Source organism: Scyliorhinus torazame, chromosome 2 (genome assembly GCF_047496885.1).
Source record: "Scyliorhinus torazame isolate Kashiwa2021f chromosome 2, sScyTor2.1, whole genome shotgun sequence".
NCBI lineage: Eukaryota > Metazoa > Chordata > Chondrichthyes > Carcharhiniformes > Scyliorhinidae > Scyliorhinus > Scyliorhinus torazame.
The window spans coordinates 331,360,912-331,379,658 of record NC_092708.1 but is presented as its reverse complement, the minus strand read 5'-3'; the positions used below and the strand labels follow the sequence as shown (position 1 = coordinate 331,379,658).

The following is an 18,747-nucleotide window of genomic DNA, read 5'->3' as shown; positions in this document are numbered from 1 at the left end:
TACCACTGCAGAGAAGTCTCAAATTCTTAGAAAAGCAGAAGTGACATATTTGTTAAGTCGGGTCTGCCATCCAGATTGCAGGGTTCTTCGTCCATCGTAGCCAACTGGTAATTCATGGTTTGACATCATGAGGAGTATAGTTCCCGTGTGTTTGAGCCAAGTTTTAAACTATTTCCGGAAGTTGGTTGGATCACAATCTCTGCAGTACTTTCAGTAAGCTGTACTTGTTTATAATTGAAAGCAGGAATACCCATCTACACTCTGAGAAACCATCAATTTCCAACTCAACATATTTTAGCGGGTGCATGCAATGCTTTGTAGGGTTGGGTTTTTTGTCTGAATCCTAGCCAGCTATGATAAATATGGTGTTTCTATTGCCAATTCGGATATAACTATCAATAGTTTGATGCAACCTATTGTAGTCAATTGGTTTAACTTAAGTTTCACCCCATTCCAGTAAACAAAAAAGTATTTTTTTTTGTATTTAGTATGCAGATGTTTTTCCCTAGAAAATGTTCTGGTTTATGATTTTGCACAGGTGTTGTCACTTCTAATGCTGCCCACAGAATATATTGTTGAACATTATGTTCTATTCTCTCCCTCTCATTAAGTGCTAGTTATTTTTTTGCTCGCCTCTCACTTGTACTTGGATAATTGCATACATCGCCATTTAGAGCTATTAAAATTAACTGATTTATTTTTGGTCTTTGTCTCGATTTGAATATTTGAAGCTCAAATAGTAAGTGCAGGTGATCTTATGGGATAACTTTGGGAGCAAATGCAGGGGTGATGAATGAATTTTTGATGCAATGTTGCATGTTTTAGTTGTTATATAGTTTTAGTTTTCCTCACTATCAGGATAGCAATGTCTCCAATTCCATTCTGTAAGTCTAAGAAATGCTCCTTGTTTATAACAAAAATATTTAAAATATCAACAAAGAAAAAATGCAGCTTGAATTTCATTTTTAATGAATGTTATGGTCCCTGTCTACTTGAAGCAAAAAATTAATTATGGATAATATGGCAGGTAAAATATTAACAAGTAAAATATTTCTGTGCCATCACCAGTAGGTCTGAGGAATATCTGGAACTTGAAATTAGATCAGGATTTTCGGATAACAGTTTATAAAAACTATTTTGAAGATCATATGACTCCAAAATGTCAGCTGTGTGTTCTCTCTACAGAAATTATTTGAACCATATTTTCAGCTTATTTTCTTTATATCCTTTTGAGGGCCTCAGAAAATAGATGTGGTGTGAAAGATATTTCCCTAATTTTCTCACTTGTTGCATGTTGTTGTTTCTCTCTCTCTCTCTCTCTCTCTCTCTCTCTCTCTGTCACCCTGCAACTCTCCATTCTCCTTATCTTGCTTTCTCACTCTCCCCTCTGCCTCCCTCCACTCTTTTTTTTTCTCTCTGCTCTTTTGCATTTATCTCTTTTCTGCACTCTGTCACCCTGTTCTTGCTCTCTTGTCCCCAACCATACTCTATCTTCCTCTTCCACCCCCAACTCCTCCCCAACCATACTCTATCTTCCTCTTCCACCCCCCCCCAACTCCTCCCCAACCATACTCTATCTTCCTCTTCCACCCCCCCAACTCCTCCCCAACCATACTCTATCTTCCTCTTCCACCCCCCTACTCCTCCCCAACCATACTCTATCTTCCTCTTCCACCCCCCCCAATTCCTCCCCAACCATACTCTATCTTCCTCTTCCACCCTCCCAACCATACTCTATCTTCCTCTTCCACCCCCCCCTACTCCTCCCCAACCATACTCTATCTTCCTCTTCCACCCCTCTCCCCTACTCCTCCCCAACCATACTCTATCTTCCTCTTCCACCCCCCCAACTCCTCCCCAACCATACTCTATCTTCCTCTTCCACCCCCCTACTCCTCCCCAACCATACTCTATCTTCCTCTTCCACCCCCCCCCTACTCCTCCCCAACCATACTCTATCTTCCTCTTCCACCCCTCTCCCCAACCATACTCTATCTTCCTCTTCCGCCCCCCAACCCTTCCCCAACCATACTCTATCTTCCTCTTCCGCCCCTCAACTCCTCCTCTGCACTCTCTTCCTCTTAGTGAGAGGAATACATCTGAGTGAGGTGTTTGAAGGAGATTGGAAGGTGCCATAGGGGTACAGTGGGGAAATAAAAGAGGGAGAGAAAGCTTAGGAAGATCTTGCGTTTATAGAGAACCTTTACAGCCAATAGGGAACTGTTGGAACATAGGATAAACAACAGATAATTTACTCACCGTATAGGACATACAACAGATAATTTACTCACAGTATAGGACATACAACAGATAATTTACTCACAGTATAGGACATACAACATATAATTTACCCACAGTATAGGATATACAACAGATAATTTACCCACAGTATCGGACATACAACAGATAATTTACCCACAGTATCGGACATACAACAGATAATTTACCCACAGTATTGGATATACAACAGATAATTTACCCACAGTATCGGACATACAACAGATAATTTACCCACAGTATCGGATATACAACAGATAATTTACCCACTGTATCGGACATACAATAGATAATTTTACCCACAGTATAGGACATACAACAAATAATTTACCCACAGTATAGGATATACAACAGATAATTTACTCACAGTAAGGTCGCACGGTTAACAATATGATGGTGTGCAGTTTGGTGTTAGATGAGGGATAAAGGTTGGTAAGGTCACGAGGAGAACTCCCCTGCTCCTCTTTAAAATAGTACTATGGGATTTTCTCCATCTATCCGTGAGGGCTATTAATCTTTCAAAGCTTCCTGACACAATCTTTGCCCTCCAACATTTCAGGTTGCAGCTCCTTAATGTCAGATAACTGCCCCATTGGAAACATCATTGCACAACAATTCATACTGGAAATAATAACTTTGTATCCTGGAGGCTGTAAGCAACTATAAATTGAGACTAAATATGATTTGCAGATGCAAGAGGAAATGTGACTGCTGGAGATGAAATACACGTAGAAAATGCTAACAAGCCATTTAGCCTGAAAGAGAAATTAATGGTTGACATTACAGATTTTGATGAAAGATCCACTTTAAAGTTAACATCTCTTTCTCTGGTTCCTGTAAACTTTTTTTATTTTCACAAGCATTGTGTAAACAGTATATCGAACAGTCAAGTATTGACAGATCAAATTTGTATGCTAATCTGTGATTCCAGTTGCACTTCAATTGTAATTTAATGTTAATATAATTTATGGTACATGGTGTTAAGTGGCAACAGTCGAACAAATGGATGTTTTTGTGCATAAGATACACACCATGTGGTACATTTTTTTTTTTTTTTTGGATCGTGGTCATTTATAATCCATGGAGAGTAGCGATGTTAGATTGGAACCAATTAACACGTATTGAAGGCAATTGTCTCCTTCTGAACAGTTTAGAATTCATTATGTTTTATCCTAGTCTCGCAGCGTAGACAAGCAGCACGCAGTAATCAACTATGATACAGCTACAGATGAGCACCGGGTAAAGGACCTTGGAAGTCTGAATGGGGTATGTAGACAAACAATAAAGCTCCTGTTTTACTGTACACATTTTCATGTCAATACAGTTCACTGGGCTAGAAAAAGAAAACATTTCATTTGGCTAGATTGGATTTTGTACCACAATAAACATATGCTGTTAATTTAGAAACTGCTATGTTAAAATTCAAACATTTTAATTTGTAAAAGGATTTTAAAAAGAATGGAAATATTAATCTTGTTCTTTACATCATTGTTTATTTTGATTAACTGAACAGACTGGAAGTGACTTGACTTTGCTTTTGAATTTAAAAACCTCCAGTGCATTGGAGGTGGGCAGCATGGTAGCACTGTTGCTTCACAGGGTCAGGGACCCGGGTTCGATTCCCGGCTTCGGTCACTGTCTGCGCGGAGTCTGCATGTTCCCCCCCCGTGTCTGCGTGAGCTTTTTCTGGGTGCTCCAGTTTCCTCCCACAGTCCAAAGATGTGCGAGTTAGGTGGGTTGGTCACACTAAATTGTAGTGTCCTAAAGTAATGTGGGGTTGCTGTGTTATGGAGTGGAGGTGTGGGTTTGAGTGGGGTGCTCTTTCAGGGTCCGGTGTAGGCTCGATGGGCCAAATGGCCGCCTTCTGCACTGTAGATTCTATGATTCATTTCAAGTTTTCTATCTACTTTTCTCTTCCTGCAGACGTTTGTGAGTGATGTAAGGATTCCTGACCAGGTGTACATAACACTAAAAGTAAACGACACCATTCGCTTTGGATATGATATCCTTTCATTTTAATCTCATTGATCAATTTAAAGCCTTTGCTGTGTTTATAATTATTTTGTGCCCTTTTAATGTTTTATTAATCTATCCCTTCCCATGATAGAAGAGAAACTTGTGGAAACTATGTAAAATACCATTTAATGGAGAAAAAAAGTCACTATTTTTGCATTAGATATTATTCTTTAGTTTATAACATGGAATATATTGATTGCTGCAATGTTTTCGGATCCTCCGAGGATTTTCTTGTATTCAACTGCAAATCTGAATTTGTTTTACTTGTTTGTGTGCTGTACTTATTGATCCCTTTTTCATTATCTTATTAAACATATTGCAGTTTGACATTTTGCAAATGCCATGTAATTACACATCTGACAAGGAAATCTCATAATAGAGTACGTTGCCAATAGTCTCCTATTTGATTATTGTACTGTTAATGCAGTTCACTCCAGGTTGTTTCTGTTGGTTTGTGTTGCAATGTCAGTTCCATAACTACGTCATTGCAGCTATGGAACAAAGCTTGTTTCTGCCATGAGATCAGGAGAACCTCTACGGAAATTCTATCCTCACATAGGGCAGCACGGTAGCACAGTGGTTAGCACCGTTGCTTCACTGCTCCAGGGTCCCATGTTCGATTCCCGGATTGGGTCACTGTCTGTGCGGAGTCTGCACATTCTCCTTGTGTCTGGGTGGGTTTCCTCCGGGTGCTCCGGTTTCCTCCCACAGTCCAAAGATGTGCAGGTTAGGTGAATTGGCCATCATAAATTGCCCGTAGTGTCCAAAAAGGTTAAGTGGGATTACTGGGTTACAGGGATGGGGTGGAAGTGTGGGCTTAAGTGGGGTGCTCTTTCCAAGGACAAGTGCAGACTCGATGGGCCGAATGGCCTCCTGCACAGTAAATTCTATTTACAAAATGTGGGAACATAAAGGGGAAATGTGCTCTTGTTAAGTTTTGATCACAAATGCATTGACTGGACCTCCGGTGGGGGCCAAGGAGGGAGCGGTCGCACATTTGGTTGCTCCTGCTCAAGGCGGGCTTTTTTAGTTTTTTCCCCTGTATTTGAGTGCAGGGGAAGATTTTGCTCCTCTGGCGTGGCTGGTTTCCTCCGGATCCACGGTGTAGGAGTGGGGGAAGAAGGAAAGAGCTGCTGGAGCAGGAGAGTCTTCGTGGTGCACCACAGGATAAGATGGCGGAGGGCAAGGGAGCTGCTCTGCCCGCCCAGTGATCGATGGAGCAGTTAATAGAGTTCCTCAATGACAAGTTTTGCCAGCTAAGGAAAGAGGCCCTGGAAGACCTAGCCAAAGTGGTAGGGCCAATCAAAGCAGGGATCAAGAGAGTGGAGCAGAGGCTGGAGGCCCAGAGCTGGACGATTCAGAAAGTGGAGGAGGAGGTGGAGTGCACGAGGAGTAGTTAGCCTCGTTGGTGGCTGAGATGAGAGTAATGCGGGAGACCCAGAAGAGGCTGAATGAGAAAGTGGCGGATCTGGAAAGTCGCTCCAGAAGGCAAAAGCGCAGGATCATTGGGATGCCCGAAGGCACCAAAGGTGCGGAGGATGGTGTGTACGTGACTAAGATGCTGGAGAAACGGGTGGGGCAGGGGGCCCTTTGACTGGTCCCTGGGTCGACTGAGCGCACAGGGTGCTGATGAGGAAGCCACAGGCGGGTGCGCCACTGAGGCCGATGGTTGTGCGGTTGCAACCTTTCTTCTCAAGGAGAAGATTCTTCGATGGGCGAGGCAGACCAGGAAATGGACCTGGGAAGGATGCGGGCTGCGGGTGTACCACGACCTGGGATCAGAACTGGGAAAGAGGAGGGCCGGGTTCAATTGGATCAAGGCTGCCCTCTTTAAAAAGGGGGTGCAATTTGGAATATTGTACCCGGCCCACCTATGGGATGACTTTCCAGAAGTGAGAGTGCTTTTCCGGCACGCCAGAGGAAGCGATGGAATTGGTAAGACAATGGACTGGGAGGAGAGTGAGGACATTGAACTTTGGAGGAGTCTGTGTGTCCTTTAATGTTTTGGATGGTGAGTTGTTTGGAGGGCAGGTTTTTCATGGGGGAACAGTGATGGTGAGTGCACCTTTTGTTACTTTTTAGGTGCCCACAGTGGATTGTTGGTCGAAGTAGAGATGTGTGAGTGGGTGAGGGCTGCCATTGGGGGATATGGAGGAGGTCACAGCCGCCATGTTGTGGGAGGCGCTCAAGGCGGTGGTTGTGGGGGAGTTTTATTTAAATTCGGGTGCACAGGGAGAAAGAGTAGGCAGATATGGCAAGGCTGGTAGATGAGATTTTGAGGGTATACAGATGGAATTCTGAGTCCGCGGAGGCAGAGCTGTTGAAGGAGAGGCAGAGGCTCCAGATGGAGTTTGGGCGATTGTCTACGGGGAAGCCGTGGGGCAGTTACAGAGGGCCAAAGGGCAGGCAGTATATGAGTATGGAGAGAAAGAGAGCAGGATGTTGCCCCATCACTTGTGGGGAGGCGGTGGCATAGTGGTATTGTCACTGGACTAGTATTCCAGAGATCCAGGGGTCCAGGGTTCGAATCCCACCATGGCAGGTGGTAAAATTTGAATTCAATAAAAAGCCCTATGATGACCATGAAACCATTGCCGATTATCGTAATAACCCACCTGGTTCACTAATATCCTTCAGGGAAGGAAATCCGCCATCCTTACTCGGTCTGGCCGACAGCTCATTCCAGACCCACACAGCGATACGGTTGACTCTTAACTGCTCCCCACTGAAATAGCCTAGCAAGCCACTCAGTTCAAGGGTAATTAGGGATGGGCAACAAATGCTGGCTTAGCCAGCAGTGGCCACATCCTAAGGATGAATTAAAAAAAAAAAAAAGTTGAGGAAGCAAGATGTGGCGAGGGAGATTGGCAGAGTGAGGGATGATAATGGTAAGGTGGTGATGGATCCAGAGGGGGTGAATTGTGTGTTTGAGGCGTTCTACTGAAGGCTGTACGGGTTTGAACCCTGGAAAGAGCTGGCTCAGGACTGGGGGCCCCATTTCGGTTGTGGGAGGTGATGGACAGTATGGGGGCAATGCTCACCGGAAGGCCTTGTGGCCGGATGGGTTCCCAGTGGAGTATTATAAAAAGTTTGGGGCAGACCTGGGGCCACTGTTGGTGAGGGTTTATAATGAGGCTTCCATCTCCCTGATATTAAATAAGGATAAGGACCCGGAGCAGCGCAGGTCGTACCACCTGATATCATTACTGAATGTAGACGCCAAGCTGTTGGCCTCGCAAATTGAGGATTGTGTCCCGGTGGTGATGGACGAGGATCAAACTGGTTTTGTGAAGGGGAGGTAATTGACGGCGAACGTGAGGAGGCTGCTTAATGTAATAGTGATGCCTTTGAAGGGGCAGGCGGTGGAGGTAGTGGTGTGCACGGCCGCGGAGAAGGTGTTTGACTGGGTGGAGTGGGAGGAGTGGGAGTATCTGCTGGAGGCGTTAGGGTGGTTCGGGTTCGGACAGGGGTTTGTGGATTGGATCCGGTTGCTATACAAGGCACCGGTCCCAAGTGTGCGGATGAACCACATTTGGGGTTGAGACTTTTGGGAGATGAGACTTTTCGCAGTAGAGCTGCTGGCAATGGCACTTAGGGTGTCGAGGGACTGGGGAGGGATTGAGAGGGGGGGGGGGTGGCATCGAGCGCAGGGACCCATTGTATGCGGAAGACCTGTTGCTATATATTTCAGACCCGTTGGGCAGTATCGGGGATATCATGGGGATTTTAGAGGAATTTGGCTGGTTTTCGTGGTACAAGTTGAATATGTGAAAGAGCGAGATGTTCCCGATTGAGACTAGAGAGCAGGCTAAGAAGTTGGGGAAATTGGCGTTCAGGTGGTGGGAGGAGCTTTAGATACTTGGGTATCCAGGGAGCTGGGTGCAGATGCACAAGTTGAACCTGGCTCGGCTGGTGGAGCAGATGAAAGTGGATTTCAAGAAGTGGGATGTGCTGTTGCAGTCTCTGGCAAGGCGGGTGCAGACAGTAAAAATGACGGTACTGCCAAGGTTTCTGTTTGTGTTTCAGAATCTCCCAATCTTCATCCCAAAGTCGTTTTCAAGAAGGTTAATGCGCTAATCTCTGGGTTTGTCTGGGTGGGGAAGACCCGGAGGGATGTTCTGGAGCAGGGGGAGGGAGCTGGCGCTGCCGAACATAATGAACTACTATTGGATGGCAAATATTCTTCTGGTCATGAAATGGGCTGTGGGGGAGGGGTTGGCGTGGGGTCAGATGGAGGCGGCATCCTGTAGGGGAACAAGTTTGAGGGCTTTGTTGTCAGCACCTCTGCCGTTCCCGCCTGCCAGGTACTCCATGAGCCCAGTGGTGGTGTCGGCCCTAAGCGTGTGGGGGCCGTGAGACAGCATTTTGGACTAGAGGGGGCTCTGTGGGCACTGATCTGCGAGAACTATAGGTTTGCGCCGGGGGTGGGTGGGTGGGGGTTGGGGTTGGATGCAAGGTTTTGGGGGTGGCGGCAAGCAGGGATTGAGCGATTTGGTGATCTGTTCATAGGGGGCAAACGTGAGGTTGGAGGACCTGGAGGAAGAATACGAGTTGCCGAGGGTGAAGGGCCTTTTAGGTAACTGCAGGTCCGGAATTTTGTAAGGAGAGAGGTGCCGTCTTTTCCTGGGCTGCTGCCCCTGGGGTTGCAAGACACGGTGCTGTTGAGGGACGGGATAGGAGAGGGGAAGGTGTTGAGGAGTTGATGCAGTGGGAGATAGCCCTGGTAGGGGACATAAAGCACAGTGGGAGGAGGAGCTGAGAGGGGACGTAGGGACCAAGACGTGGGCAGACGCCCTGCAGAGGGTGAATACTTAATCACCATGTGAGGTTAAGCCTCATCCAGTTCAACGTGGTACATAGGGTGAATATGACGGTAGCAAGGATGGGTAGGTTCTTTGATGGGTTGGGAATAGGTGTGTATGGTGTGTGTGTGTGGGGGGGGGGCACGTGAATCACATCCACATGTTCTGGGCATGTCCAAGGTTGAAGGGGTTCTGTCAGGGGTTCGCAGACGTGATGTCTGACGTGCTGGGAATGCGGGTGGTCCCAAGTCCAGAGGTAGCGATATTCAGGGTGTCGAAAGACCCGGGTGTCCAGGGAGTGAGTGTGTCTGATGTTTTGGCCTTTGCCTCCCTGATAGCTCGGAGAGGATTTTACTTGGATGGAGGGATTCGGAGCTGCCGAAAGCGAGGGTGTGAGTGAGTGACCTGGCAGAATTTCTGAGGCTGGAGAAAGTCAAGTTCGTCTTGACCGGGTTGGTGGATGGATTCAGTCAAGAGGTGGAAGCAGTTTATTGATTTCTTTGAGGGGGTTTAAAGGGTCAGCAGGTAAGGGGGTTAAAATGGGGAAGGCTGGAGATAAGGAGAGGGTGGTATTGGGAGAGCAGTGGGGGGTGGGTTGTTTATAATGTTGTTTGGTTGTCCTTCTACTTTGTTTATATGAAAATGCCTTGAATAAAATAGTTTTTAAATTAAAAAAAAAAAAAAACCAAATGCATTGATTGACTTTTTAAAAACAGCCTTGAGTACCAACATCCATGAAATTGTCAATCTAGCGTTGGTTGTGATATAAAATGCAAATACATTGTATAATGAGGGGTGGAATGCAAATCAAGAGATTAGATAGACCTTGTGCAAGGTATTGATCATACTCTATGGAACACTGCTTGACAGATATTTAAATATCAAAGCCCTATGTTTATGAGAAGCTTGGGAGATTTGTGTCTTTTGAAAGACTTGAGGTGAACTGAGTTTGATGGGAAATAACAAAGTTCATCCAGGAAAATTACACTATGCGGAAGGGCTCATTTACTCATTTTGTAACTGTTAATGACAATTTAAGAGATTAGAGGTTTGCTGGGGCAACAGGGTAGTACTGAAAACTGCCATTCATCTTATTAAAAATGTGTGTCTGTGAGGTACCGGTTTTCGACCTAAATGAATGATTTATGTGGCTTCAGGAAGCAATAATGGAAATGTCTTTTGTGTGACTGGCCCCTGGCGCTGTTGGATAGTCTTTGTTCACAGGAAAGTAACAAAAACCCAGCCATTTGATATAATAATATATTTGAATTAATACTTTTTCAACAATAGCCTTATTTGAATTATGCCACTGTAATATAGTGTTCCAGAGTGCAATCTCAGTATAAATTGCATTCAAGTAAAATAAATTCTATGATTCAATTCTATGCAATAGTGTATTTTGGGGGATTTGGGTTTGAATTGATTTGCACACTTACTTTTGCAGATAGATATTGCTAATGTCTTTCGGTGTCTCATGAAGGAATGTGAAATGATTTGGGATAATGAAATATCTGAAATTTATTATTTGGTTTACAACTCCCCTCAACAAAGGTGTTTGTGTGTGTGTGTGTGTGTGTGTGTGTGTGTGTGTGTGATGCACCAACATTTTGAATTACGTTTCTGAGAAATTACTTTCATCTAAAAAGAACATTCTGTTGGAATAGCATATTTTTTTGATCTCTGGAAAATTTTAATGCTTCAAGTATAGTTTAAAGGTGGAAATTCACAAGATATCCTACGGTATTATTTTTTTCCTCTCAGCCGATTCTCCTTTTCTCATATTTCTCTGTCTCTGTATTTTTGTTTTTAGCCTATTTCGTTTTCTGTTTCTTATGTTTTTCATTCATTGGCCAAAGAAATGAACTATTAAGCTTACTTGATGTTTGCTTGGCTTCAGGTGACATTGACATCGCTGTGCCATTGTCATATCGATGTGTGACACAAATGTAATGCGATGCCAATGGTAACTAACTGTCTTATTAACACTGTCCACTGCCAACTGCTCCATTGCAGGGATTTCAGGCTCGTTATCTCTTTCTTTTCCAGTACGAGGTTGACACGGATTGGGGGGCTGTCAGTCTTTTAAAATATCCCATGCTTGGTTGGGAGACTGGTTGCATCTATATCAGGGAGACATCTTTCAATGTAATCAATATTTAATTCACCCAGAAGGGATCCCAGATTTGGATTGTTTGCATAAATAGTTCCTGGCTACTAGGAGCCAGATTTTAGTCCGTTTGATTTTTAATGAAGCCTGTTTTTGAAAAGCTCTCCTTATTTTGCTTTCTTAACAAAATATTCAAATTCCAACATGTATATATTGGAAAAAAGTGTACACACAGTTCCTGAAGAGGCCCTAAAGGTAAGTGTAGCTTGGCTATCATCAATTTAAAGCAAGTTGGGGTGGGGGGGGGAGTGGGAAAAGCTACCTCACCTCGTGTTTCTGTTCTGCATTGTCAGCATGAGAAATACACCAGTCAGTTTCAAATACAGACGAAAGCAGAAGATAAGAAGGTAGAACCATCCGATATGGCTCTCGACCAATCAAGTATAAAATTGGAGTCGCCCAGAGCAAGTCTTGTAAATGTTGAAAAGAAAGGAGTTCCAGGTATCTATTACGCTTTCATAATATATTGTGACAGTTGGTCTATGTCACTTTCCCTTTATTTAATGGTTAGTGCAGGAATAAAATCCAGAGAATTATTACTAAATCTATTGTATTAACTACACTGGCTGCAATCCGTCTCTAGTGCGCTGAGAATGATATCTGCTTTTGTCAATGGGCAATCTCATTTTATGTGCCAAAATTTACCTGCAGTCCCTGTTATGTCTGTAGATGGAATTGTGATTATTATTTATGTTAAAGGACCTGTCAGTAGTTACACAACCAGTGCTGGAGTTGTAGTTTGATCCTCAAAGTTAACATGTGTCAGCATGTGGCTGCACTACCCATTCACTGGGTGGCAGTGCAGATTACATCTTTATATAAAATTCTTAAATGGCTTTAGGAGTGCTGTCTTTTTAAACCTCTATGTATCCTGAAAAAGCTGCCAGTATGTAATACACCGTACACCCTTAACTCTCCAGTCCACAGGTCACTGAAAGGGGCAACAAAGGTGGAGAAGGTAATCAAGTAGGCAATAGGCATGCTTGCCTTCATTGGCCAGGGCATTGAGTATAAAAATTGGCAAGTCATGTTGCAGCTGTATAGAACCCTAGTTAGACCGCACTTGGAGTATAGTGTTCAATTCTAGTCGCCACACTACCAGAAGGATGTGGAGGCTTTGGAGAGGGTGCAGAAGAGATTTACCAGGATGTTGCCTGGTATAGAGGGCATAAACTATGAGGAGAGGTTGAATAAACTTGGTTTGTTCTCACTGGAACGAAGGAGGTTGAGGGGTGACCTGATAGAGGTCCACATAATTATGAGGGGCATAGACAGAGTGGATAGTCAGATACTTTTTCCCAGGATAGAGGGGTCAATTACTTGGGGCATAGGTTTAAGGTGCGAGGGGCAAGGTTTAGAGGAGATGTACGAGGCAAGGTTTTTACACAGAGGGTAGTGGGTGCCTGGAACTCGCTGCCGGAGGAGGTGGTGGAAGCAGGGACGATAGTGACGTTTAAGGGGCATCTTGACAAACACATGAATAGGGGGATAGGGACCCCGAAAGTGTAGAAGGTTTTAGTTTCGACGGGCAGCATTGTCGGTGAAGGCTTGGAGGGCTGAAGGGCCTGTTCTTGTGTTGTACTTTTCTTTGTTCTTGAAACCTCCTGAGAGGTTTCTCTGCTGCAGAAACCACAGATGCTCTCCTTTAATGCAGCATCAAATCCTGCGCCTGAATCTAGAGTTTAGAATTCTGGGTCCGAGAAATAGAGGCCTGTCTTTTTCTAGAGCACAGTAATTTTTAAAAAATTTAAAAATTTCGAGTACCCAATTCATTTTTCCCAATTAAGGGGCAATTTAGCATGTTCAATTCACCTACCTTGCACATCTTTAGGTTGTGGGGGAAAAACCCACGCAAACACGGGGAGAATGTGCAAACTCCACACGGACAGAGACCCAGAGCCAGGATTGAACCTGGGACCTTGGCACCATGAGACTACAGTGCTGCCGCTGTGCCACTGTGCTGCCCTAGAGCACAGTAAAATGGGAGCCTCTCCCACTTTGGATCCCCATTCAAACTCATCGCCCTTCCCAACCCAGCTGCTGAGCACATTCATCAGTTAAATGCAGCCTAGCTAATTTCACCCAACCACATTGACAATATACTGTTGGACTGAGCTTGTCCCCACCCCCTTTTCATTCTGTTGCCTTGAACTTTCACAAGTATTACATTAAAATGGAGTAACGATGGAACGAAAACACTTCAGTCATGAAGAAAGAATCTTTGTACTTGTGCATTTGTTTTTAAGTTGCAGTTGTAATTTTGCTGCAACCATCATGTACAAATCTTCTACTTTAACAGATCTTGCATATGCTAATGCAATACAAACGGGGCAAATGTGACACTCCGGAAGCCAACACACAACACAGAATCACTTCAACTGGAGACAATTTTGTAACATAAAAGGGTACAAGCAAAGATCCTGTTAACAGACTAAGCACTGCATTATGTGTCTCCATGCAGTATATGATAGCCCATTTGTACTGCAGCTGTATTTAGATGGGAGAGAACATTTTATTCTAACCACAGACAGACCGAGCTCTTGGCTCAGCTGCACATGCCAGCTTTCCAATTATAACATTGGTTTTCCCCAATGTCAGGAAACAATGGCCAGAATGATGGGGCATGGTCCACACATATCTTGCTGCCATCGGCACTGAATCAATTCCACAGTGTGAACAAAAACTGCGCCATGAGGTAGCCATACGCTTCCTTTTGTTTTCTTTGCTTCTCTGGATGTTTTCCCATTTGGTATATAAGCAGAGATTCAGAAATTGCTGCTCAGTCTTGACCTTCTGTTTGGAAAGACTCACTTTGTTGAAAAAGGCAAACACTTGAGTCGATAATTTCATTGTATTTTGTTGTCCAAAGGCATCCATTCACCGTTATTTTGAATGATAAATTTGGTTAAATACCACATTTGCACCCCAGTGAATTTATTGATTGCTTGCATATAGTAACTAAAGGGTACAAAATTCTTGTTAAAATCGACAGGTTAGCGTCAAAACGGGCAGCACAATGGTTAGCACAGCTGCCTCGTGACGCCTGGGACCCAGGTTCGATTCCGACCTCGGGTGACTGTCCGTGTGGATTTCCTCCGGGTGCTCTGGTTTCCTCCCACAGTCCAAAGATGTGCAGGTCAGGTGGATGGGCCATGCTAAATTGCCCGTTAGGCTGGGGTTGCAGGAATAAGGCGGTGGTTTTTGCAGAGGTATGATGGTCCCATGAAGGGTCAGCGAAGACCAGATGGGCCAAATGGCCCCCTTCTGCACTGTAATGATTCTATGATTCTAAATTTCGTAAGTAATATTTACACAATTAAAATTAATGGAAATCCTCCTTGCTCTTTTCAAATCTGATATTGTATCTGGGTACCTGTCACTATTTTTAACATTTGATTTGGCTAACCTTGACACTGAAAGTAGTAATTGCCATTTGATCTTCTATTGAAAGGAATGTCTAGTTTCTAAATACATTGATCTATTCACTGTCAGCATTGCAAAGGGTGCACTTGAAATAAAATGTGTACGGGTAAATAGTTGGAAAAGCAGTTCAGACAGCTTAATTATCCTGGGGTTTATAATGGCCTTACTGATGTAATACTGTAATGCACATTATAAGATTACAATATAAAGGCATCTCTGTTGCTGGTTTTCATTTTACATCTAGGAGTGTGATTTGGAGTTACTGATCAAGGCATTCTGACAAAAAAATAGTTTAGCTTTCTCTCCTACAAAAGCAATCTGTTTAACACAGCCAGTAAAATGAACAAAAAATGTTTTGACCGTGTGTTAATTTTACTACTTTTAACTCTTGGAGCGTATTCTCCCTTTTAGGTTTTAGAATATTTAAAAATAATTATGAATACAATTTAGTAGCTGTCTTGTGTTTCACCAAGTACAAAGAAGTTACATAAATATGAAATAATTAGGACTAAATATTGCTGTAGTGTTGCCTTCACTTTTTTTTTTGTCCCCTCCCATAAAGTTGTTGGTCACTTCTCAACATGTCACACACTAGAGTAAATCACTGCAGTTATTGGAAACCTGAAATCAAAACCGAAAATGCTGGAAAATTCTCACGTATGTCAAGAGACCTGGAATTAATGTTTCGGGTTTCATCAGACTCAATGTCACCTTAGGAAAAACTAGCAAATTTGGCATTACGGAACTAAAATTTCTACAAATGGATGATGCAGCCTAGCCCTTGTAAAACGGTTATCCTTGAAAGGATCCTGTAGGGTTAAGGAGTTGAAGGTGTAGTGGTATTGTCGCCCGACTGGTGCTCCAGAGACCCAGGGTAATATTCTGAGTACTACGACACAAGATCTACTAAAGAGACCGCTAAACAAAATTGTAAGAAGGATCTCAACCAACTAGTTTGCCTTGTTTAACTCCTACTACTGTTACCAGAATTGACTTTGACATTTGGTTGTATTTTACTGGTACAATGCTCTAGCTCTGAATAATCATTTTGGTAATTCAGTTTGAAAGTCTCAGGCAGTGGCCAGGGCGATAGGTTGCTAGAATTATAGACTCTTACAGTAGAGAAAGAGGCTATTCGTATTCAGCCTGTTGAGTCTATGCTGGCTCCTTGGAAGAGAATGTAACAACCCAGTTTCCCCCCGTTTTGCGAGCCTGTCCATTTTTCTCCTTAATTCTGCTGTTATCATGTCGACTATTTACTATGTTGCAAATTTATATAATTTACAAATTATCATTGTACCAAAATCCTATAACATACATGCAGGCCTCTTATATACAACAAGGGAAAACAATTGTCTTAATGTTAGCCCTTGGGGGAATCAGCTGCCAACTTCTCACCTGTCAGAGAGACATCTATTCACCACTACTCTCTACCTCCTATCCTTTTGCTAATTCCGTACCAAAGTCACTGCTGTCCCTTCCTTTTATTTTCCAAGTACATCTGTTGAGAGACACTTTTGTCCACATACATAGGTACAAATGAAGCATCCACTGCAATACTTTCATCAACCCTCTGTTGCTTCATTAAAAGACTTGATTAGGTTAGTCATACACATTTTGTCTTCAGGAAATCTGTGCTAACTAACCCTGACTAGGCCACGCCTCCCCAAATGAGAATTTTGCTCGCGACAGTGGCCTCTAGTAGTTTTCCTATCACTAGCCTGTAGCTCAAATTTATTCATCTCCCTTTTTAAAATGGGGTATTAGATTTGCAAATTTCTAGTATTCTGGCACCCAATGCATAGCCAAGAAACAGGTAAAGTACTGACCATTGCCAACCAGCCCGTGCTTGTAAAACTCAAAACATAATGTCCAACGTTAGATGTAATTTCACTATTGGACAACACTTGCTGAACAATCCCAACTGTGCTACGAATTACACTGAAAACCAATTAAGATTGTCAGTTGGGCTTGCAGAATGGCGCACATGTGTGCTTGAAGCTACATATATTCACACACACGGCCTTGTGCTTTGCAGACAGAAGGCGAACGTCCACGCATTGCACCTTTTCCAGCTAAGGAAAAGCCCTTCCCTGATTCATTCCCCTTGCCTTGACTAGAGTAAACCTGCCTGCTCTGAATTTGAACCAAAAGCTTATTCTCCATGGCAACGTCTCTACCAGAGCTCACTTGCCAACCAGCCAGCATTCCCTTCTCCTTTACTGTTAGTTCATCTTGCTCAACTGTCCTGATGAGCTGAAGATGAAAAGCTTTGACAGGATGTCTCTTTAGCAATCCTCAGTTTCCATCTCCCCCTGCCTCCCACCCCAACCCCCACTCATCTACGAAGGTAGATGCAAAGCACTCATTCAGTGTTTCAATCAGGCTCTCTGCCGCTGCAAGAAGACATCACTTTTTTTTGTCCCCAAACATTCCTTTAACTATCTTTTTATGTTTCATGTTTATACAGGGTTGCGGGCTCCCTTTTATGTTACCCTTTAATATTTTCAATACTTGTTGTTTGCCACGTTATCGCTTCTTTAAAACTTCCCCCTGCTGTGTGTATTCTGACTGGATTTCCACTGCAGTCAGAACCTGACATTTGTCACGACTCTTTCTGTTTTTTGTTTGTCACCTTGGAAGCTCTAGCTTTGAATTCGCCATCTTTCCTCCTCGTAAGGATATGCTTTATTTGTACCGAAACCATCTCCACTTTGACATTGCTCAGTTACTGTTGTGCTGACTAATCTTTTATTTCCAGTCTACCTGTGCTAATTCTCTTCTCAATTGGCCGTTTTCGAGCTGGGTATTTCACCTTTTTATTTTTCTTCGTCCTTTTCCATAATTACTTTAAACCTAAATATGTTATGATCACCATCACCCATACGTTCTGCTACTGCAACATGCTACATTTGCCCGACATAATTCCCCAGAGCTAGATCCAGCAATGTAGTCTGCCTCAAACAATACCAATCAATAATTTTCTCCACAAAAAAATTAGGACTTCTTTACCTCCTTGTCCTTTGTTCCCCAGTCTGTATAGGGTAATTGAAGTCTTCTACTTTTACTGCTCTTTTATTTTTATGTTTCTCTGAAATCTGCCTATAGATTTATTGCTCTCATCTTCCTCTTTTACTATTTGGGGGTTTAAACCAAACACGGGTCAAATTAACAGTTCCTTTGGGTTCCTCAGTGACAACCAAGTAAATTAAAGCTTTAAGCCATTCCCTCTAGAACTGTATTATTATCCTTGATTGATAAATATTGTAACCCCCATGTCTCACCACCTTTTTTCATCCTCTTTTCCCTATCTCTCCTGAATACATTATTATCGGCAAGAATGTTTAGTTCCCAATCCTTCCCATAGTTACAACGGGGACCTAGTTTAAACACTATGAGGCAGGTTGTTCCTGAAGTTTGTCAACCTTCCTTGTAACAAGCTTTGCTAGTCGTGGCTTTGCATTTTCCTACCTAATTCTTGCTCTTTTTGTTCTCTTCCTCTTTGTCCTTCCAATTTTCCATTTCATTTAACTTGTTTAAGTTATAGAAAAGCAAATCAATCCATCTTAAATATATGGGTATTGATAATTTCAGTGTTAGCAGAAGTAAATACAATTATTTTAGAATTCAGAATGCTGGAGTTAATGTCGTAAACACTCAAAGGAAGAATGTTTATTTTTCTCCCACAGCCTACTGGAACTAACAAAGGGTCATGCTTGAGATATTAACTCACTTTCCTCCCACATTCTGCTCGACCTGCTGCAGATTTACAGCATTGAGAAAATCCACAGTGAGGTGGTGGTGCTGCAGCAGTTATGAATTCTAATAATAGTTTATTCCGTTTGGGAGATTTTTCTTGAGTAATGACATCAATATTAGAGAATGTTAAAGGGACACCATATTTATGCTGTGGCAGCCATGTATACCATCTACAAGATGCATTGCAGCAACTCACCAAAACTCCTTCAACAACACCTTTCAAACCCACAACCTCTATCACCTAAAAAGAAGAGGGCAGCAAATGTATGGGAATGTTTTTCCAGGCTTTTAGTTTACATTTAT

At 43.1% G+C, this 18,747-nt stretch overlaps 1 protein-coding gene across 8 annotated transcripts in view; it reads left to right on the top strand.

The window, feature by feature from the left end:
• The window catches only part of cep170ba (centrosomal protein 170Ba), a 95,180-nt gene that overhangs the window by 7,782 nt on the left and 68,651 nt on the right, over positions 1-18,747 (top strand). For all 8 annotated transcript variants that reach the window (XM_072489834.1, XM_072489838.1, XM_072489833.1 and 5 more), the window contains exons 3-6: positions 3,454-3,543; positions 4,201-4,281; positions 11,401-11,457; positions 11,556-11,703. In XM_072489834.1, coding sequence (XP_072345935.1) covers positions 3,454-3,543; positions 4,201-4,281; positions 11,401-11,457; positions 11,556-11,703 — 376 coding nt within the window. The remainder of the gene's footprint in view (positions 1-3,453; positions 3,544-4,200; positions 4,282-11,400; positions 11,458-11,555; positions 11,704-18,747) is intronic.